Source organism: Zonotrichia leucophrys, chromosome 13, assembly GCF_028769735.1.
Source record: "Zonotrichia leucophrys gambelii isolate GWCS_2022_RI chromosome 13, RI_Zleu_2.0, whole genome shotgun sequence".
In the NCBI taxonomy this organism is placed as follows: Eukaryota; Metazoa; Chordata; class Aves; order Passeriformes; family Passerellidae; genus Zonotrichia; species Zonotrichia leucophrys.
Window position 1 is genome coordinate 9221054 of NC_088183.1, and position 23373 is coordinate 9244426.

The 23373-nt window shown below is 48.9% G+C and overlaps 1 protein-coding gene across 1 annotated transcript; it reads left to right on the forward strand.

The window, feature by feature from the left end:
- Positions 1-1796: 1796 nt before the first annotated feature.
- On the forward strand, positions 1797-8120 carry PITX1 (paired like homeodomain 1). Its single transcript, XM_064725037.1, has 3 exons — positions 1797-1959; positions 4728-4933; positions 7581-8120. The coding sequence occupies exons 1-3, from the start codon at positions 1797-1799 to the stop codon at positions 8118-8120; spliced, it is 909 nt and encodes a 302-aa protein (XP_064581107.1).
- The last annotated feature ends 15253 nt before the right edge of the window (positions 8121-23373 follow it).

Consider the following 23373-nt stretch of genomic DNA (forward strand, 5'->3'; position numbering starts at 1 on the left):
AGGCAGAAGGACATCAAGATGTCACTAAAAAAAAAATCAACAAAAACTAAGAGAGCTCTAGCGAGCTGACCCTGACAGCAACCACATGTGCATCCCCTGAACTGTGCTAAAGACCAGAGGTGAAGGGATTCGAAGCTTTGGGGTCCCCAGGCCTTGCGGGGTGCTGCCGGGGGTGCGGGACGGGCCCGACTCCATCACCTTGGCGAGGTCGGAAAAAGCCTGCGCGGCTGGAACACTGCTTCCCTCCACTTTTCCATAAAACAGTTCAAAAGTTCTCTCCCACATCTTTACTTGATTTGAAAGCAAAATAGAGTGTCAGGATAGATCAGCTAAAATGTGCCGAGAAAGTAGAGAGGAGAGAGGGTCCTTTCCCATGGCAGCCAGAGCCAGGGTCTTCCTCCCGTCTCCTTTCTCCCCTTTCCCCTCACCCCCGGCACCCGCGGTTCCCACCTTCCTTCCCCCGTGGGTTTTTCCACTCCGCCAGAACACCGAGGTGTTATCCAGGAGGGCCAAGGCCCTGTCCCGGCCTGCGTGGGCTGCACTGGGGACGGGCCCTGCTCCACACGCCCCTGCCTCGGGACAGGGTGCACCGGGGACCGATGCAGGAGAGGGGTCTGCCGAGGAGAGGTGGGGGTCCCACACCCCCCTTCCCGCCGGCTGCCCACTCCCCTGGACTGGCACAATCTCAGAGACCCCTCCCGAGGGTCACTGCGAGTGCAGCAGGAAAATTATTTGTTATTAATCATGTGCTGAAAGATGATGTGATGGGAGAGATCGCACTGCCGCTGCTCCCTGGGCTGAGCTCCCCCGGCCGCCAGGCAGGGCCCGGCCAGCGTTCTTATAACCCCTGCAGCCTGGAAAATAATGTTAGAAAAGGTTCAGACCAGTTCCGACAGAGCCCACAGCCCAAGCACACCTCCAGGAGCATCTTCCCCGTGGGTCTGAAAGGTGTGATGGGGTAGAGACGCTGAGGGGTGCGCGGGTGCGCATCCACTGCCGGCTGCGGAGGCTCCGCGGGTCGTGAGGCCCAGGCTGGAGGGGTGTGGGGATCCCTGTGGGGATCTGCCGTGCTGCGCGGGGGCGCAACCTGCGCGCTGCCGCTGGCAGGGGATTACGGAGCGGGGCGAACTGACGGGGTGCTGGGAGCGGGCGGGGGTCCCCAGAGGATTGTCCACCTTTCCATTCGTTTGTGAAATATTTTTAATACATCACCGGGCTTGGGGGAGGAGGCGGGTGAAGAGGAGGAGGAGGAGCGGAGGCGCTCCCGAAGGGGCCGCGGCCAGGCGGCGGGGGCCGGGCAGGGGCGGCTGGGGCCGCGGGTCTGGCCGCGGGCGCGCAAGGGGCGCGGATGGCGCGGAGTGCGGAGCTGGGTCCCGCGCGGCCGGGCTGGGCCAGCGCTAGATGGAGTGATGCATGAGCGAGACGGGGAGGTTTTAACCTTCAGGGGGAGGAGCCCCGTTTAACTACAGGCATTTGTTCTAGGGCAGGTCACTTTAATCTCTTTAGCTTTAAACTGTCCAACTCGCAACTCGCGTTTCTCTATAAGGGATCTTTACCACTTCCCTGCCTATGCGGCCGGAGCGCCGTGCCTCTCCCCAGCAGAGACAACCGCCTTCCAGGCACTGCCCAGACTGCTTCCGACACCCTTAAAATAATACTGTTAGTAATAAGTGGATTTGCTTTTGGTTTTTGTTGATTTTTTTTTTCTTCTTTAAAAAAAAAAAAAAAAGCTCCTTGTTCCTTTCTGTGTGGAATAAACACCTGCAAACTCCCCCAGGCAGCCCGGCGCCCCTGCCATGGATTCCTTTAAAGGTGGAATGAATTTGGAGAGACTGCCTGAGAGCTTGAGACCCCAACCCTCCCATGACATGGCTTCCAGCTTCCATTTGCAAAGATCCTCGGAACCCAGAGACCCGATCGACAACTCAGCCAGTGAATCCTCCGACACGGAGGTGCCAGGTAACCCTCCCCCTCCCCGCGCCCCCGCGGCCCCGGCCCGCTCCCCCCTCGCTGCTCCCCCTCCCCACCGCGCCTTCCCTGCGCGGGCCGCCCGGGGGTGCCGAGCCCGCGCCCCCCGCGTACCGGGGCCCGTGGAGGGACAGGGCTGAGCGAGAGCTGCCGGTGATCGCGGCGGCTCCATCCCGAGCGAGACGCGGGAACCGGAGCGGGGGGCAGGGGCCCTCCTGGAGCTGCCTCCCCCACCGTGCCCGGCGCTGACAGCCCGCCCGGGGGACACATGGCTCCATGGTCCCATCCCAGGAGCTGCTGTCTTTTATTTATTTTATTTATTTTTAAATTTAAAAAATGTCGTTATTAATTGATGGGGTCGGGAGGAAAGGGGGGGCTCTTCGGGGAGTGCGGTTTTGCCGGATGTTTCTGAAATAATGTCAGCTTTTGCCAGGGTTTATTTTCCAGCTCGGGTGGTGCAGAGATGGAAAAAGATCTCTCTGTCAGCGAAAAAAAAAAAATTTAAAAAGAAAGAAAGGGCAGGCAGAGCTGGAGAGGCAGCGTGGGGCCGAGGCAGGCAGCGCGGGCCGCCGCGGAGGGGATGTGCGCGGCCGCGGAGAGGGTTTGCGCGGGGCCGAGCGCTTTCCCCGCAGGAAAAGGGAACGGAAGGATCCCCATGCCCTGACCACCGTGTGCGAGGGCTACAGGGAACGCTGGGCTCTCTCAGATTGCATTTAATTAAAACAACAACATTTTAGAATGACAAGGGAAAGGTAGAAGAGAGGAACAAAAGCTTGAAGAAGGAGTGTGATATTCCTTCTCCAGCAAGATTGTTTCAGAGGGAGTTTATGTTTTATATAAGTTTAGTTTTCGAATAGCTATTGTTGCTCTTGGGAATTTTACCCTAGAGAGTGGCTGTTGTACGAGTGGGTCCCGAAGTGGCACTCGGTGATAAAGAGGGTTTGGGTTGTGCCTCCCGGCCTGATTCGCAAACAAAGTTAGAGACCGGCGTCTGGAAGGGACTCTGAGATTAGAGGGGATTATTGGAGATTAGAGAGGGAGATTTGCTCCATTTTGCCCTACCCCTGTGTGTGACCCCTCGGTGCTGCCGGAGGGCCGAGGAGCTGCCTGCTTTTCTTCTCCGAGAACCTGCAAAATACCTTTAGATTTCATTTTTTAACGGGAAAAAAAAAATTAGTTACAAAAGCCTTGCGTTAGAAATTAGATATGCCTTGCGTTATGATTTGGAATTGTATCACAGCCCTGCGCTGAGGCCGGATTTTTAGGGAGGACCGGGAGAGTTAAACAAGAGCTGGGCGAGCGGGCCGGAGCCCACCGGGACCGCTGCCGCTTCCCGATCCCCCGCTCCCCCTCGGCCCGGTTTGTCCGAGCCATTGGCGGCCGAGAGCGGGAGGATTTGTTTTGGCGGGGATGATTTTTGTTTCTGTTTCGCCGCCGCCGCCGGGCCATGCGGCTGGGCCGGTGTGGGGACCGGGGGCCCGGGGCGATAGGGTCTGTGCTGAGAGGCCTTGGGTTCGCTGCAAACCCCGCATGCTATCGGCCCCTTTTGGGGTCCGCTGAGCAGCTGAGGTTCGCTCGCACCCTCGCCCCGTTCCCTGTGCAGGGTTCCCAGCAAGGTGCGATCCAAGGGTGACTTTGCAAGGACGAGCTCTCCCGGGCTCTGGATTCAGCACACGATTATTTTTAGACTCCCGCTTACCTCGCAGAGGTCGGGGCTGTAGAAATGCCCCCGGGCCCGCCGGCGGCGGGAGAAAACTCTCCGAAAGAGAGCTAAAAATAAAAACAAAAACAACTCTTTAAAGGAGGAGGGAAAAAGCTCTAAAAGAGAAAACCCGCTGTGGTTTCTCCCTCCTGCAGCAGCAGGACCGAGGCCGGGGCTTGGCCGCGGCCCCCGGCCCTGCACGGCCCGGCCGCACCTTCCCCGCTCCTGCAGGGCCCAGCCCGGAGCATTTCGGTTCAGGGCCTCCAGACCCTCTCCGAGGGCTGCAGCCGGGACAAACCGGGCCCAAACCGGGCCGGGAGAGCCAGAGAGCCCGTTAGGAAAGGGGAGAGGGGGTTCGCAGGGCTGGTATTGAATTCCTGCTCCCAGCCCGCGCAAATCCCGGCCGAGAAAAACCTCCTGGGTGGTTTCTTTTTTCTTTCCTTCTTCCGATATGATTTTTGCGGAGGGCTTCGCTCAGCCCTGTGTTAAAATAAACAGCAAAATTCTAAAAGATGAAGAATAAAATAATTATGAAAAGAGAATGAAGTGGGGGAGCGGAGAGGGGCCTTTTGCAATTAATTGCTCCTGGGTTTTCCACCCTTGCCCTTCCAAAGTTTCCTATCGCGGCCGAGCACAACAAAGACAATGGAGCAAAGATCACGCCTTGGTTTGGAGTGAGCGAGAAGGTGCCGTAGAAAGGCGGAGCGGGCGGTGATACGGGCACCCCGCTCCCCACGAATGCGGTCACCCGCGTTGAGCCGCTCTGGGGGTCCCTCCTGCCGCATCCCTGGGTGCCCTGGGCCCGGCAGGGCTCCCTGATCCCTCCCCAGCCGCGCCGGGAAAGGCCGGGATGGGCTGCTGGGCTCGGGTTGGGTGCAGGGCTCAGCGGGACACGAGTGGGTGCCCCACGGGTGCCTCCGGTGGGGTGGGCAGCGCTGGGTGCGGGGCGGGGGTGTCTGCCTTTGTGTGCCTGTACTGGCAAAAAAACTAAAGCAAAAAACGCACAAAACAAAACCAAACCAAATAAACCAACCATCCCCAACCCGACCCCTCGCAGAAAAAGAGCGAAGCGGAGAGCAGAAAAACGAAGACGGGGCCGCGGACGATCCGGCGAAGAAGAAGAAGCAGCGGCGGCAGCGGACCCACTTCACCAGCCAGCAGCTGCAGGAGCTGGAGGCCACCTTCCAGCGAAACCGCTACCCCGACATGAGCATGAGGGAGGAGATCGCCGTGTGGACCAACCTCACCGAGCCCCGAGTCCGGGTAAGAGGGGCCGCAGCTCCGCCGGAGCGAGCTCTGCCCTGGGGCCGCCGGGGCGTGGGGGGCTCGGGGCAGCTGTCCCTTATGGGGGAGCGCTGCGACGGTTCGCTCTGGGCTGGATTTAATGATCAAAATTGGGATCCAGGTCGGAGAGGGGAAATTCAGCTCTCGGCCGCGGAGAGATCCGCCCGGAGTGGGCAGCGACCGTGGGCCTTGCGCTGGGGACCGGTTCGGAAAGTGAGCGGCGAGCGGGGCAGGGAGCAGCGAAAGGCCGGGGTGGGGAAGGGTCTGACTGTGGGGGGAAGAACCCTCGGGACTGGACGAAAAGCGTGGCAGGGATGGAGCGAAATCCCGTCCGAGCAATTTCCCCTTGCTCTGGTTATTCCCAGTAATCTCCACGACGGCCATGTCCCAACAAACCCCTGCCCCTGGCTATCGCGACAGCGCGATGGCGAGCTCCAATCCGCACGGAGCGGTGTCGGGGCCGGCCCCTCCCGGCCGCGCGTCCCCCAAGGCCGCCGGCTGCTTGTGGAGGCCGAAAGCGAAGGGCAGGGGCTGGGGAGCGGTCACAAAGTCAATACGCGCTGAAAACACAAACCTGTATCGCGAAGGCGCTCGATTTTTACACGCCTCGGAGCCTATGCCACCATATATATATCTAAATTATGTATACATACACGTACAGTGTGTGTATATATATATATATATATATATATATATATATATATATGCGCCCCTCTTATCCAGATTCGAGGAGCTCGGTAATATTGGTGCACACAACTAGAAACATATATGTGTGTGTGTATGTATATAAATATATATATATGTATGTGTGTGTGCGTGTGTGTTTCGCCAATTCCTTAGAGAGATTTATGAGCGAAAGATCCTGGCAAAGAAGGACCGGGCCGAAGCGGCTCGGTCTCTATGGATCTATCGCTGTGTCTCGGTTTGTCCACATCCCAAGTGCTTTTTTTCCACCCGAGACATTTCCCCGCGCGGTTTCGACAATACTCGCACACCGCGGGACCGTGGGCTAAGCGCAGGAAAAACGGGAACTGCGGAGCGAAGCCCCGCCGCACGGAAAATCCACTTTTTCTTTTTTTTTTTTTTTTTCGTTTTTTGTTTTTAACTTGGCAATTAAACCTTGAGTGACCAAATCGGATTAGAGATTCTGCTTTAAACATTTGAAAAGTAAACACCCATTTGAAACAATTGCGTCTGAAAGCATTGTCTTAATTGAGTTTAAAGCAAAACAAAGCCTGAACATTAATACTGGTTGAATATTTCAGGGAACAAATATAACTAAAATACGAGTTGCAATTAACATAATTTCGTTCTCCTTCTGTGTGGAGATGTTTGGGTTTGATGTTTTGAGATGGCAGATTGCAAATCTAACCTTAATTTGCTATGAGGGCCTTCCTTTAAAATGTCTAGGAGCCATAATTAAAACTATTACCCTCATTTTCAGGAAATTCCTGTCTGGAAGCACCTTCCGAGGAGTATATTACAGGTTTTGAACATGTTGGCTTTCGTTTCCTATTTATACAGGATTCTTTTTATTATTGTTATTTTTTAAAATAGACTCCGCCATCCGTTCCCCCACGGAGTTTCCATCCTCGGGCCCAGTATTTAATAATAGTTGTGCCATTTCTGCGCGGGGAGGGGAGGCCCCAGGAGCCGCGCCCGCCCCCACGCCGGCTCCGGAGGGAGCGCAGCCTGCGCGGGGCCGGGCCCGGTGTCCGCGGGGAGCTCCTGGGCCCAGACCCGGTGGGACAAACCCGGGCTGCGCTGGGGAGGATGCTGCAAGGGAGGCTCGCAGCCTGGGCTCCGGCAGCAGGCAGCAGGGTTCAGATTTTTAACCAGTTTTTAAAGATTTTTGAAGCTGCCCCGGCTTCAATCAGAGGGGACTCAAATGCTTTCCGAGGGCTATATATGTAGTGTATATATGATTATATATGTATTATTGTGTATAAAAATAATCAGACACTGGAACCAGTTTTCACATCAAGCATCACGACCAGCCCTTCTTCTCTGTTTCCTAGTTAGGGGTGTAAATTCTCATTAGATATAAAGGCAGAGGCTGCATCTATCCGAGGGCGATGCAGGGATTGATTTTTTTTTTTTAAAACCTAAACATACTAATCTAATCCCTTTTTTTATGATCTGTAACAGGGGGCTTTTATTACACGGCATTAGCGTTCGGAAACGCGGCAGAGCCGGGGCGAGCCGGCTCTAATCAGAGCGGGCCGTGCTTCGCCCCCCGTCTGGCTCCGGGAAAGGGGCGCGGGGGGCCAGGGGGCGCAGGGGGATGCAGGGGGTCGGGGGGACGTGGAGACCCGCGCAGGCACCCTCGGCCCAGGGAACAGGGACGCTGCGCGCATCCCGGCTGGCGCATCCCGCTGAGCAGAGAGGGATGCGCGCAGAGCCCGCGGTGCGCGCAGGCACCGTGCGGAGCGGGACCCCGTTCCGCGGGGCGGAGGGCGGCGGGGACAGGCGGTGCGAGGCCGCGGAGCTGCCCTGGAGCCCCGCAGGAGCTTGCCGGGCCGCGGGGAGCAGCGCTGGGCCGCGGATACCTGCTCTCCGGCGGTGGGTGGGGGGCTGCTGCGGCCCCGCACTCACCGAGCCGTGTCGCTCCCCCCTCCCCACGCAGGTCTGGTTCAAGAACCGCCGAGCCAAGTGGAGAAAGCGGGAGCGGAACCAGCAGATGGACCTGTGCAAGAACGGCTACGTGCCCCAGTTCAGCGGGCTGATGCAGCCCTACGATGACATGTACGCCGGCTACCCCTACAACAACTGGGCCACCAAAAGCCTCACCCCGGCGCCGCTCTCCACCAAGAGCTTCACCTTCTTCAACTCCATGAGCCCCCTGTCCTCGCAGTCCATGTTCTCGGCTCCCAGCAGCATCCCCTCCATGAACATGCCCTCCAGTATGGGCCACTCGGCCGTGCCGGGCATGGCCAACTCCGGCCTCAACAACATCAACAACATCAGCGGCTCCTCGCTCAACTCGGCCATGTCCTCGCCCGCCTGTCCCTACGGGCCGCCGGGCTCGCCCTACAGCGTCTACCGGGACACTTGCAACTCCAGCTTAGCCAGCCTCAGACTGAAATCTAAGCAGCACTCCAGTTTCGGCTACAGCAGTTTGCAAAGCCCCGGCTCTAGTTTAAACGCCTGTCAGTACAACAGTTGACGGACTTGACACAAACCACCTCCGACAAAGCACCGCCGACAAAGCAAAGCAGAAGCGAAGCGACGTTTAACGGAAAAGAAAAAAAAATATTAAACCCGATGATGATTAAAAGCAAAACCCAAGCAAGTGAGAGAGGGGAAAAAATAAAATAAAGCACACACCCCCCCCCCCCCGCCCCCCCCCAAAAAAGGCCCAAAAACTCAGCGGACTTCGACTGTCTAGGAAAAAAATTAAAAGGCAAAACAACGATGCAACCAACAAAACAGCGCTTTAAAAATATTTTTTAAAAATTTAAAAAAAACCCTCCATCTAAAACAATAAACGGACCAGCAAACTTTTGCAAGAGACACCGAAATCTGGTACATGGATGAGTTGCAATTTTTTTCTCTGGATTATGCGGGTTGTATGTGTTTACTTGAACTTGCACAGGAGTCGGTACGGCGGCCGCTGCCCCGCGGGGAGGGCGGCAGGAGGGGACGCCTCGGTGGTAAGAGCTGGTGGGACGGTTCTTGGCCGCTTGTCGCACGGGAAGAGTTTGGTTAATGTTTACCACTGAGAAACAGAATCACACTCGGAAAAAAAAAATAAAAAGGTTGGGGGATGAGGGGAGGGAAAAAAAAACCAAATCGCAGAGTAGAATCTGCAGGGGGAAAAATGGTTGAAATATTAGGTATGAAACTATTAAAATAATAATGACAAGGGTCAACCACTTATATAAGGTTATATTTATATCTACCATTGCATTGTGCCGGATCATTGTCCTTGGCCGTTGAATAAACTGTTTTTAAAATGCATGATTCTTGATGTTTTTTCTTTAGTTGGAAGCTCTAATCCAGTCATTCCTGATACTAAGCAGCTCAAGGTTCCTACCTCTTCGTCCTTTCCAAAAGACTGCAGTATCCCCGGTTGTGAGAGAGCACAGAAACCCTTCAGCAAGGCGAAAACTGTTCATCTTTTTCCCCATCCTAAAAAGTCTTATTCTGATAATGAAATTATCATTCATCTTTATTTAAATGCAGGGGGTGTTTTTTCTCTTTGAAAAGTAAAACGGAAAAGCAACCCCCGTTTATAAAGTCTCGAAAAAAAGACGAAAAATGGTTTGTTATGAAGTGATTTCAGATACTGCATCTCTGCTAGAGAAACAGAGAGCCTCGGCGTCCGGAAAGGTTCTTAGCAAAGCTGAAAGTGTTCCTTGCTTTTCTAAATGTGAAGGAAAAACAAGGAACCAAAAAATTTCTTAAGGTGTTATTATCTTAAGGTGTTATTATGTAAATATAGATACTTTTACAAGTGCTTGTTGGAAAAAAATAAAAAACAACAAACAAAACATGGAAATTATAAATATGATTTTTATTAATACGCATACAAAAGGCATATGAAGTTTAATTGCAGGCATATTTGTTGCTTATTTTTGTCGATACTTATTACCTGTAGATGACAAAGAGACATAAAATGCACACGGTACTTCTTTCCCAGTGTATTTCACACCTGTGGTAAACGTTACGCTGGATGTTTCAATTATGCTGTTGTGGATAAGGATGCAGTATATATATTGTTTTATAAGTTATGTTTTGTGATTTTTTTTTTTCAAAATTAAGAGCATGGGAATAAAAAAGAAAACTTTAAAAAAAACCTAAACAGAAACGAAATCTAGAAATGCCTTTAATGTTCTTTTCTGGCTGTGTTTAAGAAAGCGACTAAACAAGAAGAAAAGCGACTTTCTGTCCCCCTCCCCTTGGTGACATTTTGGGGATCCCCTCCCCGTTTCCCCCGGTAGTTGCGCCGTCTCCCCGCGTCCCGACAGGGAAGGAGCCCCGACCCCTGCCCCGCTCCCCGGGGCAGCCCTGGCAGAGCAAACCTTCCCCAGGTCGGATTTTATTTTATTTTTATGGCAGACTGTTACCGCTGTTTGCCAGAGCTGGGGATCCGGCCCTGCTTGCCGCTGCATTGCTGCATCCCACCGTGCGGTGGGTCGGGTTTTTTCCCCCAAAGAATTAATCCCCGCACCCTGTATCCCCCCCGTGGGTCTCAGCCCTGGCACTGCTCCTTCTCTCGCAGTCCCTCGTCCCGTTTCGCTAAGGTGCGTTTTTCTCTTGTTTCTCCAAATTCCCCGACATTCTGAATTTTAAATCTTGTTCGATCAATTCTCCCTCTCCTTTGAGTTTTTGCAAGCACAAACCCCTCTGATTTAATTGCTATTTATTTACTATTTATTAACTATTTCGATTATTATTAATGTTTTGCCCCGATTATCATAACTGATATAACGAATCAGTGGAATACCCGCAGCCGGCGGCAGGAATAGCCACGGCCGCGGCCCTTTCCCGGCCCGAACGCGCTGTTTGCGCGGCCGCGGACGGCCCCGTTCCCCGGGGATCGCAGTTCTCTGTGCCCCTGTCCCGGGCTGGGGGGCTCCGCCAGGCTTTGTTCTCAGCAGACCGGGTCCGAGTCTCCCCGGCCTCTCCATCCCTCTCCACAGCCACGGGAGTGTCACCAGAGCAGCACAAGGACTGATTTAACCCCGTTTTCCAGGCGGGAGGGGATCTGCCAGCCCTCCGCTGGGATTTTAGCCAGGATTTTAGGTGTTCGTTTTCTCCTGTTCCTGGAGGTAGCACCATTAGCTCTGAGTCAGAGCGCGGCGTTCGCGTTTTGCCAAAGCCTGCCCCAGGTTTCAGTAGTTGTGGGAGCCCTGAAGCGCCCAGCCCCTCCCGAAAGTGCAGGAAAGAGCTGGGGAGCAGGGACACAGCCTGCTGTCCTCACCAGTGTCCCCCCGCCCTGCGACTGTCCCACGGAAAGCCGATCTGCTGCTGCTGCCGGGCGACATTTGGGCATCTTGACACATTTATGGCTCAGGGAAAGGAAAATTCCAGGGAGACACTGAGCAGAGAGCAGCTCCTTCACCTTCCCTGTGCGCTTTTACGGGCGCAGCCTTTGGGTCTCCCCCACTATGGCTAGAGCCTGAATTATTGGGGGGTTTGGGGTGTTTGAGGCACGGCTGTGCACTGCCTTGCCCAAGCACGTTTTCCTTAGCGATGAGCCTGCGGAGGTGCCCAGGTGTGTGCCCACGCTGGGGGCAGCCGAGCTAGGCTGTCATTTAATGCTTCATTACTCCCCGAGTCCCCACGGGGGGAGGGCAGTGTAAAACACCGCTCCCCGCCACCCTTCTCACTCTGGGTTTTGAACTCCCCTTGCCGGCATCTGGCTGCTGGTGGGTGTTTCCACACACCGGAGGCGATGGTTTTCCATCCCTCGCCCTGCACATTCCTCCCGGTGGTTTCCAGCGAGTGAAGCTGGAGCTCCTGAAGCTGCATCACTTGGATCCCGAGAGGCTCCATCCCGGTGGGACTGCAGAGTCCCCAGATTTCTGCTTACTGATTGCGGGCTTTGTCAAGGCAGGCAGATCCTTGGAGCCAGAGAAACACCGGAATCAAGTTTTCCATTTGTTCTGGGTGTGCTGGCTTACCTATTAGCATTTCCAAAGCAAAGCTGCCTGGGGAGAGCTTTGCCCGGGTTTGCTGGGGAATGCTGCGTGGTCCTGAGGGGTCCCAGACCAGCCCAGGAGCGGCTGCACAGCCGAGCTCTGGCTGCACCAGCCCAGATGAAGTTCACAAATGCTTTATGCCTCAGACTGCACAGTCCGTTCAAGATTAAATGTCTTCTAATAAAAAGCTGTGGTCAGTTTAATTCTAAATTGCATACTTCTCTTTATCTGTGGCCTGGAACTCAGCAAACTATGCAAAGTCCCATTTAAATTAATAGGATGCTTCAGTACAGATTTTAATGGGGTTTTGTATAATAAAAATAACACCTAGAAATGCCCTAACATTTTGCTGCAATCTTGCAACAAAAGTCAGTGGAACTGGGATAATAAAAATACAGGTTTTATATGAAACCTATGAAGGGTTTGTCATTAACTTCAGTGGCACAGTTTCAGGCCTTATTATTTTAGTATATGCTTGTATAAGTAAAAATTACTTTATCAATTAAATGAGAATCTGTGACTTTTCTGTTTTAGTCTGGCAACTTGTATGTGAAATATTTAGTTTGATGTTATCAAAACAGCCAAATATACCAACTTATAAACCAGCCCATATACAAAGACTGAGAACAAACAAAAATACAAAATTACACAGTGTTTTTGCTCAGTTTGCCCATCAAAGAAAGCTGAGTTGTTACTTTTAAGAAAATACTTCATATCCCTCCTTTAATCTATCAAAGAGAACAGTTCTCTGCTCAGCCTCATAGAAAACAGTAAAAACCTCCATCAAAGTAAAATATATTTTAATTAACAGAGCTGCAAAATAAAATCCACAGCTATGCAGCAAGCCTCCTCTGTGGCTCACCATTGTGTGAACTGCTTGGACAAGCTGCTCTTATTAACAAGCCATGGGCTACACTCTGTTCCAAACTGATTAAGCAGTAGGGCTGCAGGCAGATTTCCTATCAAAAATGTTTCAATGGCAGCCAGCCTGTTCTTCTGCAGAGTGATGGGGTTTTTTACACGAAAAAATAATTTGTTTATCCCCAACTCCATTTTCTTTAATGAAGAAAGTATACGCACAAAAATTTAATTTACCAAATAACTTCCCAACAAATAAAAATTCTCATAGGAAATAAAAAGAAGAAAAATGAAACAACATATGTATTTGATCCCCCCCCCCTTCTTCACTCAACCATTTCTTGCAGAAAGCCAGGTAACAATGCTCAGCCTCTGCTAGAGACAAGCAAATTTGCTCTCAAATCTTCCCAGGAGATCAGTGGAGCTGAGGAAGGCTTGTGCCCGGGGCCAAACCCCAGCGATGTAAATGAGCCCAGAACCAGCTCCTCCCGACACCTCTGCCCATGCAGCCCTGCAATCCGCGGCAGCCTGAGATTCCTCCCCGGAATCACATGTAAAACAGCACTCGCTCCGGGTTGCTAATTCAAGTCTTGCAGAGCAACTTCAGACCTCCCCCGTCAGAAAAAAAGCCCCAGAAAATCTATGTGTTAATATGCAAAAAACCCAAAAATCTGACCTAGTATGAGCAGGGACAAAGTAGTGGCTGTCCCCCAGAAGCACAAAGTAATTTATATTACAGGGTTCAAAGTGATACATGCCTGGGTATAGGAGATTAGCAGTGGGATTTTCAAAAGCCCTATGTGAGTAAGGACCAACTTAAAAAAAAAAAAAAAAAAAGATTCACTGAATAAACCCTGGTGTGAGATTTTCCTAGAAGTGAGTTAGGCACCTGGGATTTAGACACTAAGGGTGAGACTTTTAGAGGGATTTAGATGTCTGAAGATACAGCTAAGTACACAGTGGGATCTTTGAAAGCACCCAGTACCAGTGTCTACCAGAGGTTTCTGCTCTGGCTCCTTCTGAGGCTCCACTGGCTGCCTGGGTGAAACTGTGAGAACCCAAAGCCCTTCCAAAGGCTGGCTCCTGGCATTTGGGCGCCCTCAAAAATTCCCATTCTCCCTCCACTCCCTTCTTTTCTTTTTTCCCAGAAAGTCTAGGAGGAGAGTTCACTCTTTTAAGAGCTAATTCAGGAAAGTACTTAAGCACACAAGGAAATTACTCAGTGAAATGCTTCTAGGCATGAGGTGAAGCCCTGGTCCCAGGGAGAGCAGCTGGAGATCTGTCACTGACTGCAGAGCAGTGGGGCTGTGCTCCATGGGTAACCACAGCACCCCAATCCTCTGCTGTTAAAGCCAGCAAATTAAAGTTCCTTAAATTTAAGCATAAAGTTAGGCAAAATGCAGAAAACATTTTGAGGACTTGTACTCTCACCATCCCTGTTTTAAGTCAGATCCCAAATTTAATCTTATGGTCTCACAAAGCAAGACCCCACTCTTTAAACAGTTACAGGGACAGGTTTTGCACCTTTGACAGAAAACCTGGAAAGCAGATGAGAATATTGAGGGCCAGCCTGCTTCCCACTCCCAGGGTCTGGGAACACAGGCATCAGCCTCCCCTCCTGCTCTGTGGAAAGCAACAGGTTTGGGGAGCATCCCAGAAGAAGGTTCAGAAGTGGAGCCTGTGGCTGGAATGTCCTGCACAAATCTCTCTCCAGCCACAAACAGACCATGAGCTGAACCTCACCAGGCAGGGGCTGGCACTTCTGCTGGTCACATTTGCAGGGGACATAATTTGGAAAATTCAGGAAGTGCCAATCCATGGTCCTGTCTGCTGTCCTGACCTGGACCCACCCCATTATTTGTGCTACCCCTACACACATCACAGATACCCATTCATTCCGAGGCTCCCCTCTGCTCTGTCTATTGATCAGTTTTACATTTCTCCCCCATACACCTCATTTCTCACCTGAATATCTCATACCAATAATAGTCTACTGCAGATCTACCTGGAGATGTGATTTAACCACTGGTTACATACCTCACTCCGTTCTATATATCTTCATCAATCTGATCTCTGATCTGGAATCAGAGCTATGAATTACATGACTTATCTCCATGCACCCTCTGAGCTCTCTGCTATAACTCCTCTGGATGGACATATTTCACTTGTTCACCTCTCATTTAGCCAACCCTGCTTCCCCATTGCCAACAAAACCACATAACTTTAGAATACATAAACCTGACCACCCATTTACCTAATCTTCTTTCTACGGTTTAACACAGTTTAGTATCAGCTAAATAAAAATGTATCACATATTTCTACCCATTCCTCTAAGATGCAAGGTTAAGATTAAGTTAGAGACAGACTTAAGGCTTATAGCTTAGAGTTAGGGTCAAGGCTTGTTGGAATTGGGCAGAGATTGGGTTGGAGTTGGGATATAGTTGGTTCAGCATTTAGCATTGTGTTTGGTTTGCAGCTGGGTTTGGGTGAGGCATGGGTTGGGTGTAGGATAGGATTGTATCAGGGACAGTGGGAGGTCTCAGTTTGTGCTAGGATTAGCTAGGGGATGCAGTTTTAGGTGAGGTCAGGGGTTTGGATTAGCACTGTGTTCAGATACTTTTGGTTTAGATTTGCATTAGTGCTATGTTAGAATAAACATTAAGCTAAGAGTTGTGTTTGTGTCAGAATTTAGAATTAGTGTTAGTTTTAGGATTGATTTGGGAGTCACATGTCAGCCTTGATCATGTAATCTCTCTATGCTTATTTCTTGTGCAAACAGATCTGTTCTCTTTCTGTCCATCTAATTTTCCCTCCTACACACCCCTGTAGGTGTTCATAGGTGAGTTTCATAACACTTAATAATCCATTTTCCCCCCGTTTTCTCATTTACCTGACCTCTTAGCCTATTTTGCATATATTCATGTCTCACAATCTAATCTATCTCTCATATACTAATGGCTCTCATCCTTTCTTACAGCACTAATGTATTCACCCCTTCTGATTTTGCCTGTCATGCCCAAGACATCAATGCAGCTACTGCCACGATTAACGATATTTTTTCTGTTTCTTTTATACATACTCATTAAGGCAGCGCCTGTGACTACTTACCTACCTAATTAATCTGATGCAAATTTCAATTAATCTCTCTGGATTTCCATAGTACATCCCAAACTATATATTTTCATCTCCCTCCTTGTTCTATACATATTCATTTCTCTGCTCACTCGTACCCACTCTGATGAGCTTCCTGGTACCCACTCATCTGAATGTGCACCCACATCCTTCTTCATCAATCATCCTGTCCAGGATTTACTCTTCCATTAAGCATCTTTCTAATTTGTACCATCAGGCTAATTTCTCAACACTCCCAGCTCATGAATACTCCTCTGTCTCCTTATCTACCCAATACCTGGTCCAACCTGTTAGCTTGCTAATTGTTCCAAGCTTGGGTTTTTTTCAGCATAATCTCTTCATTCTGCATGAATTTTATATGCAATATATTTACTCCATTGCTATTTTACCTCACTCCTCCTAAAGCGCTTTTTTGCTTTTTTCCATATTTACTCCCCTCTCCTGTCTGTACACTTTAATTTTTTTCTGTGTGCATTCACCCCATGCTTTCCCCACTCCCCTATGTCTTGTACATCCCCTTTTCACAGTTCTCTGTCTGTGTGTTTGCAGGGAGTCTTGATCACCAGATACCCTCTCTGTGGAAGCTGCTCATCCATTATTCTATTCACTGCTCATCTCTTAACTCTGTTATTGTTCTTCTTTTATCTTTTCCTCCTTCTATCTACATTCCCCATAGTCAATGCCCCATTCACCCTATCAGCACATTTTTATTGCCATATGTTTATTCCATTCTTCCAGCTATCTTTCCATTTCTTTACCCACCCAACACATATTCTGTCTGTTGTCAACTTGTCCCTCTCAATCTAATCTCTTTCTCTCTTGGCCTTTAATTTATTAATTTGTTCTCTACAGCTTAATCTAGTCAATATTTCTAGCTAATATGAGCTCCTCTGATAGTTCAGCCAGTATATACAACCACCTCTTCATCTGCCACCCTTGTTCTCTACAGCTTAATCTAGTCAATATTTCTAGCTAATATGAGCTCCTCTGATAGTTCAGCCAGTATATACAACCACCTCTTCATCTGCCACCCATCTGATTTCCACTCAGCTGAACTAGCCTCAGAATACTCCCAGTGTTTTCCCAGTACTTCCAGTGGATCACCTTTTCCTTGCTACATCCATTTTGGTGTGTTAGATAAGTTAGCACCACTGCTGCTCATGTCACTGGAATTTATGTAGCCAAACATCTCTTTACATCCTCAAACACATCAGCAGACACAGCAACAGTTCATGTGTCCATTTGTTCCCTTCATTCCTCTGTTTCCTGCTCTCTCTGTACTTATTTCCTTCCTTCCTTCCTTCCTTCCTTCCTTCCTTCCTTCCTTCCTTCCTTCCTTCCTTCCTTCCTTCCTTCCTTCCTTCCTTCCTTCCTTCCTTCCTTCCTTCCTTCCTTCCTTCCTTCCTTCCTTCCTTCCTTCCTTCCTTCCTTCCTTCCTTCCTTCCTTCCTTCCTTCCTTCCTTCCTTCCTTCCTTCCTTCCTTCCCCTTACCTAGCTGTGTGTTTTAAAATACTTCTGTTTTATAGCAAATCCAGCCAGCCCCTCTTCTATCCCCATATTAATCCCACAGGGTCACCGTGCAGCTCATCAGCCCCTCATTCCCAGCTCCACTGCTCAGCCAGCTATCCATCCATCATCCATCCATCCATCATCCATCCATTCATCCATCCATCCATCCATCCATCCATCCATCCATCCATCCATCCATCCATCCATCCATCCATCCATCCATCCATCCACCCATCTGCTGGATAAACCTCCTGCTCACCACGCAGGATTGCTCTGACACAGCACATCCCATTTCAATTCCTGGCATGCATCAGGACCACCCTGACCCCTGGCTAGGCCACCTAGTCCCTGTCCCATGCACAGGCTTTCCCTCCACCATCACATCTTCTGCATTAATATTGAGTTATCCACCCTCTGCACAGACCCTGTAAATCTATAAATTAAGCCAATTATTCTAATTTATCCATCCCCCATGTACCTGTGTACCTCACCCATTTAGTTATGTATGTTTATCTCAACTGTCCATCAGTTTACACCATAAAATCCAGCAACCAGCACATGGGGCCATCTGATCTGGGTGCCCAATGCACTCTCCCTCATTAGACAAGAGGAAATTCAGTTCTACATAACTTCAGCACTCTCAGCTTTGTATCAGACAGATGGGCACAGGGGTACAGAAAGCAAGAATGGATGTCATCTCAGTAAATGTCATGTAACCCCGCTAGCCTCAGAGCAGAAATAACAATCAGTTGTGAACAAGTAGAAATTTACTTCTGACATGGTGGAGGGCTCAGGGCCATTATGCTAACAAAAGGGAAAGTGCATTTTGTTGGTTTGGAAACAGACAAAATAATTATCCCTGCATCTGTGAAAAGTGTGATTTTCACTGTTTGGGGGTTTTTGTCATTGTACTACCAGGGTACGAGAAGTCATATCAAAAGCTCAGCTCTCCTCTCTTTCTTGTAAGATTTGTTTCCTGTTTTCCTGTGGCACTCAATCTTTTCCTGACCAGGTGAGTTTAAACCTGCCTGCAGCCATTGTGGGGGAGTTTCTATCCAGTAAAATTGGTGTCTTCTTCTTACATGTTTTTTTTTTCCTGATCAGATTCTGGACCCTGACCCGGGTTCAAACAAAAGCAAAATAGGACCAATCTGCATGGCTGAATGGGGAAAACCTCTGAAACCCTGAGTTTGGAAGTGTTCAGATCCAGGAATTTGAATTATCAGAATGCTGAGCTGCAGGATTTGGTTTTGAACAAACATTTTTCTGTTATTTTATTCTCAATTACTCCCCAAAATCAAACCAGTATCATTTGCTGCCAGAAATATTTGGGATCAGTGGACCATCAGGTGGCAACGGCTGACAAAGCAGATTTGGAAGCACATGGAATTGTGCTTCCAAGAGCCATGGAGGGAGCTGAGGGCTGGGATGCCCCAGGAGCTTTCCTGAGTCCCTGCAAGCCAAACAAGTGGCAGGAGTGGGGGAGTGGAGGGCAGGAGTCGGGAAACTCTTGGGAAAGTGTCATAAATACCTCTCAGTATTCCCCGAGATAGCAGAGCCCATACATGCACTGCTGGCTGCAATCACCAGCCTCTGTGAGAAATTGTTTGTCTTGGTCTTTGCATTAGGTAAATGCCCAACCCAAAACCACTGATAACAGCAGACACCAAAAAAAAAAAAGGGCAAAAAAAAAGCCAAAAACAGCCCAGAGACAAGGTCTCCTTGGGCCCCCAATCAGCAACAAAAAAGGCAGCAAGCAGACAGCCATTTAGTGAACATCTCAAAGCTATCTACCGTCTGCTGGAGGGGCTTTAAAGGCATCAGATTTGTGTGTTTGGCTGAAGCCAAGTGAATTGTAGTCTAAAGCTTTTCCTTGAATTCAAGGCTGTGTTTACTGCAGTCAGGGCGAGGGGAAGGAGGCAACCCCAAAGCCCTCCCTCCTCCTCTTCCCCCACCCTGCAAGCCCCAGGCTTGAAACTTGATTTAAAAAAAAAAATACAAGATTGAATTTCAGTTTGCAGGATTAGGGAGATGACTTTTAGGGGCTGCTTGTTGGAAAAAAAGGAAAGCAAAGCAGCTGGGAGGGATTAGGCTGAGCTGGCGTCTGCACTTTCAACTGATTCAATTTTGCTCCACAAGACATTGTATCTGAGCCTTTCTGGAGACTATTCAAAGCAAATCATTTTCATTTTACCATTTGGTAAGTGATCAGAGTCTATTTTTAGTGTCTTGGAAGCGTCGGGGGTTTTCTCTCTATCCTTTTCTTTTCTTTTAATTTCTTTTCTTTTCTTCTTCTTTTTTTTTTTTTTTTTTTTTTTTTTTTTTTTTTTTCTTTCTCCACTTTCTTCCACAATTGAATATCTGCATTTGGGGCATCAAGAACAGGCATGTTTGGAGGGAATGTTTACCACAGCCGGCAGCTTACATTTATTTTATGCCTCACTTACAGAAGAAAGGGCACCAGAGAGAGAGGTTGGACCTGGCAGGGCTGTCAAACCACTCTCAAAAAGTCTCCCAGAGTCCAGACTGCATCAGTTTGGGTGGGTTTTGGGGTGATTTTGGCAGATGCCAGCAGTTGTACTTGGGGCTGTTGGCAGAGGTTGGGGTCCCCACGCCAGGAGCAGGAGGGACCCAGGATACATTTGAGGGTACAAGCTGATGTTTCTGCTGGTAATCTCCACTTCCCACTCCCCTTGCAAGGTTAGTTTTACAACTCAGAGGTGTTTTGTAACATCTTTGGTGCTTTAGTTGCATTTTTCATTTAAAAAGACAGAAATTGGAAAACCTTGAAAATAAGAAAAGGAAGAAAAAGTCTTACACTTGGGAAAAAAGCTTCTCCTTTTAGTTTAAATTCAGTTTTCCCACATTTTGTTTTTTCTTAATTTCACGTTACTGCAAACAAAAGAGTTTGAAGGGTGGTTCTTTCTTTCTTTCTTTCTTTCTTTCTTTCTTTCTTTCTTTCTTTCTTTCTTTCTTTCTTTCTTTCTTTCTTTCTTTCTTTCTTTCTTTCTTTCTTTCTTTCTTTCTCTCTCTCTCTCTCTCTCTCTCTCTTTTTTCCTTTCTTTCTCTTTTTTCTTCCTTTCTCTCTTTTCCTCTCTTTCTCCCTTTCTTTCTCTCCTTCTCTCTCTGTCTCTCTGTCTGTCTCATTCTTGGAAATGTTTGGTGTGGTGCATTGCTTCACAAACTGAAGTCTTTCTGCAGAAAGGGGCACGGGCTGGGTGAGGGTCTCACAGCATCCTCTGGACCCCACAAACACAGCAGCTCCCTTAGACTTTGGGGAGAACAAGAGCTTTTGCAACCAATGGTTAAAAGCCTTTCTCTTTCTGGCCTTGCCACAGATTCATTGTGTGCCTTTAGGGCAAGTCATTTATTGTCTTTGCACCTTCTCTTACATAAAATGCTTGTAGCAGAGAACAGAAAATGATAAATTCTGGGGCGTTTTCCACCTCACACTGCATTGCAAAATCTCCCTTTGCTCCAGGAGCACAAGTGCTTTCTCTGCTTCCTAACCCAGAGATGGCAGATAAACAATGCAATATCAAATGCTGCATTTCCAAATCAAAAAAATCCAACCTTTGGACAAGAGTCCTTCAGGATGAATATTTTCCCTTCTTTTGTTATATTCTCCAGGATGTTTTTTCTATTAGTGATGCGTATAAAGCCCTTGCTTTGTGTAACAGGGTGCAGATTGCGCTCCAGATCGGGTGGGTGAGTTTATTCAATTTAATTTGTAAGGCAGGGGAAGGCACTGCCCATCCCTGAAGGGCATCCCTGGACACTGTGGGGTGTTTGGAGGGACACCAGCCCTTTAGGACACACAGGGCCACTCACAGTGAGCACTGACACTGCAAGATGCAGCTCAGAAGGATGGAGCAAAACAAGGAGGAATGTAATAATACACCCCCTCTGTGCAGGGGGGAGAGCTGTGTGTAAAGCCTAAGAGCAGCAGATCCAGAAAATAAGTTGTGGGTGAAGGCAGGGACACCCTTCCTTGCCATGAGGACTTTCAGGAAGGTTTGGTGAGATGCCCAGGATCAGCTATTCCTTAACAATGAGGAGAAAACCTCTCCTGTCTTGTTCTTGCTGTGCTGGGCTGAGCCTGCAGCCTGGCTGGGTGTTTTGGGCACAGCAATCCTCCACCCTGCAGAGCCAGGCAGCAAGAGCTCAGAGCCATTGTAACAGCAACAACCCTTTATTCACAAGCTGGAGCAAAACAGGGATCTGCAGGCAGGGGGAGAGAAGGGGGTGGGGGGCAAAACACAACTGATCTTGTAAAAGAGACCCTTAAAAATACCATACATGAAGGCCCTTGCTCAAGGTTTTTGTTTATCAGTCTGCAGTGAGAAGAGGAGAATGCAATATGTGCGTGGCACACAGGGAACTGGGGGTAGGAGGGTCTCTTCTAATAAAAAAGAATGGACCTGAACAAAGAAAAAGGTTCTGCTAAACTGGTGGTGGCAGATGGCATCAGCCCCACCATGTTCCCTTTCAATTGCGGGAAAATATAGTAAAGCAATTTAATGAAAACGCTTAAATAAGCAAACAGTGCAGTTAATTGAACCCATATGCATTAGGAAGGAAATCTAAAGTATACTGATTCATTAAGTTTTATATAACTGTAAACCCCCAGAACCTAAGACAGAGTAAGAAGCCATGATGAAGTGCCAGCTAGAAGGGGACCTTCTACCCAGCTTCACTTGGATCTGTTTTGTTATGACAAGAACAAGTGGTTTTAACAAGTACACCATAAATCAGGAGTGTGCACTCCAGCCCAGAGCCTTCCAGGTACCAAACTCTGCTGCAAACTCACATTCCTTTTCCTCTGGTAGACTTTTTTATTTTCCAAGACAGAAATAACTGGAACTTGGATGCTGCCATCTGAAAAGAAAATAAGCAGGGAAGAGCTGGTTCTTGAGGTCTGTATTATATTTTTTTTATTCAAGAAAACTTGGTGTTGCATCTGAATGATGCTCCCTGAGACACTTTTAACTGAGGGCTACATGTCCCTCACACCTGGCTTTGGCAGGTAAAACAAACTCCTTTTTTTGGCAGTGAGCATGGTTCCCCAGCTGTGATTTTTGGACAGAAACAGGATAGACAGAAAGCTGGGACTGGAAAGGCAACTGCTGTACCCACAGTTTAAAAACTACCCATAAATAAAATCCTGGGGAGAAAGCAGCTCTGGCACCATTGAAGCAAGTTTAAAAGTTCTCTTTGATTACAAGGGGGGCAGAACTTCAGATCAGGAGATCAGGAAACCTCTGGGGATGTTTGGTTCAGGATTTGCCTTGTGTGATTTGGAACTGGAGGTATCAGCTCTGTTAGCTGCTTTCTTCCTGGCTCATGAAACAAGATCCATTCAGTTTTCAGAGAAATCTGGTTTACTGCAAATAAAATCCAGCAAGTGATGATGAGCTGATCCCAACGCACAACTCCGAGCTGGGTTTTGGGTTTTTCAGTGATGCTGATTCAAAGTGTCATCACTGTGAGCAAAGACCTTCACCCTCGGTGATTGGGGTCTGAAAGAGGGGGCCCTACAACCAAGAGAAGGTATCAAGGAAATTGGAAGGGCATCCAGAGCATCCAGGCTGGTCCAGGAGGTCAGCAGTAACCTGTGGAGACACTGAGGCCTCTCCCATCCATATTCACCTACTATGTGCAACTCAGCAGATGGAGGATGTAACAGGAGGAAAAAAACTACAAAGGTAAAAAATTGCAAAAATTAACTTTTCATTCATAAAGGTTGACAATCATTTCACAGTGCAATTGTTCCTACTCAGGACTTTAAAAAAGCCTGACCACTTGAAAATAAGCACAAAGAAAGCAGACATCTTTGGTGAATATGCCGAACATTATGGAAAAAATTATTGATTTAAAAAAAACAAAAAAGATGATAGATTTTGAGGCTGATTCTTCATAGAGATGAATATATCGGGTTTTTTGTCTCTCTACAGGTGGTGCCATGGGGATCCCAAAGGATGGGGAGTGATGGGGGCACAGAGGTGCTTGGGGTGACCTGACCCTGCCACCCAGAGCATTTGGGCCATGCTGCAGAATAGATGCAGCCCCATTGTGAAGGGAAAAGTTCCTCTGGTAGGTGACTACTGCAGCCCCTGTTTGAATTTCCTGGATGTCAGGCACAGTTAATGTCAGGGAGACAGAGGGAGAGCTGAATTGTTGGCCCCAATTCAACAAGGCACTTAAGCACAAGCTTAACTGTAAGTACGCACTTAAGTCCCTCCTTATATAGCAGAACATATGTTAACACCTCCT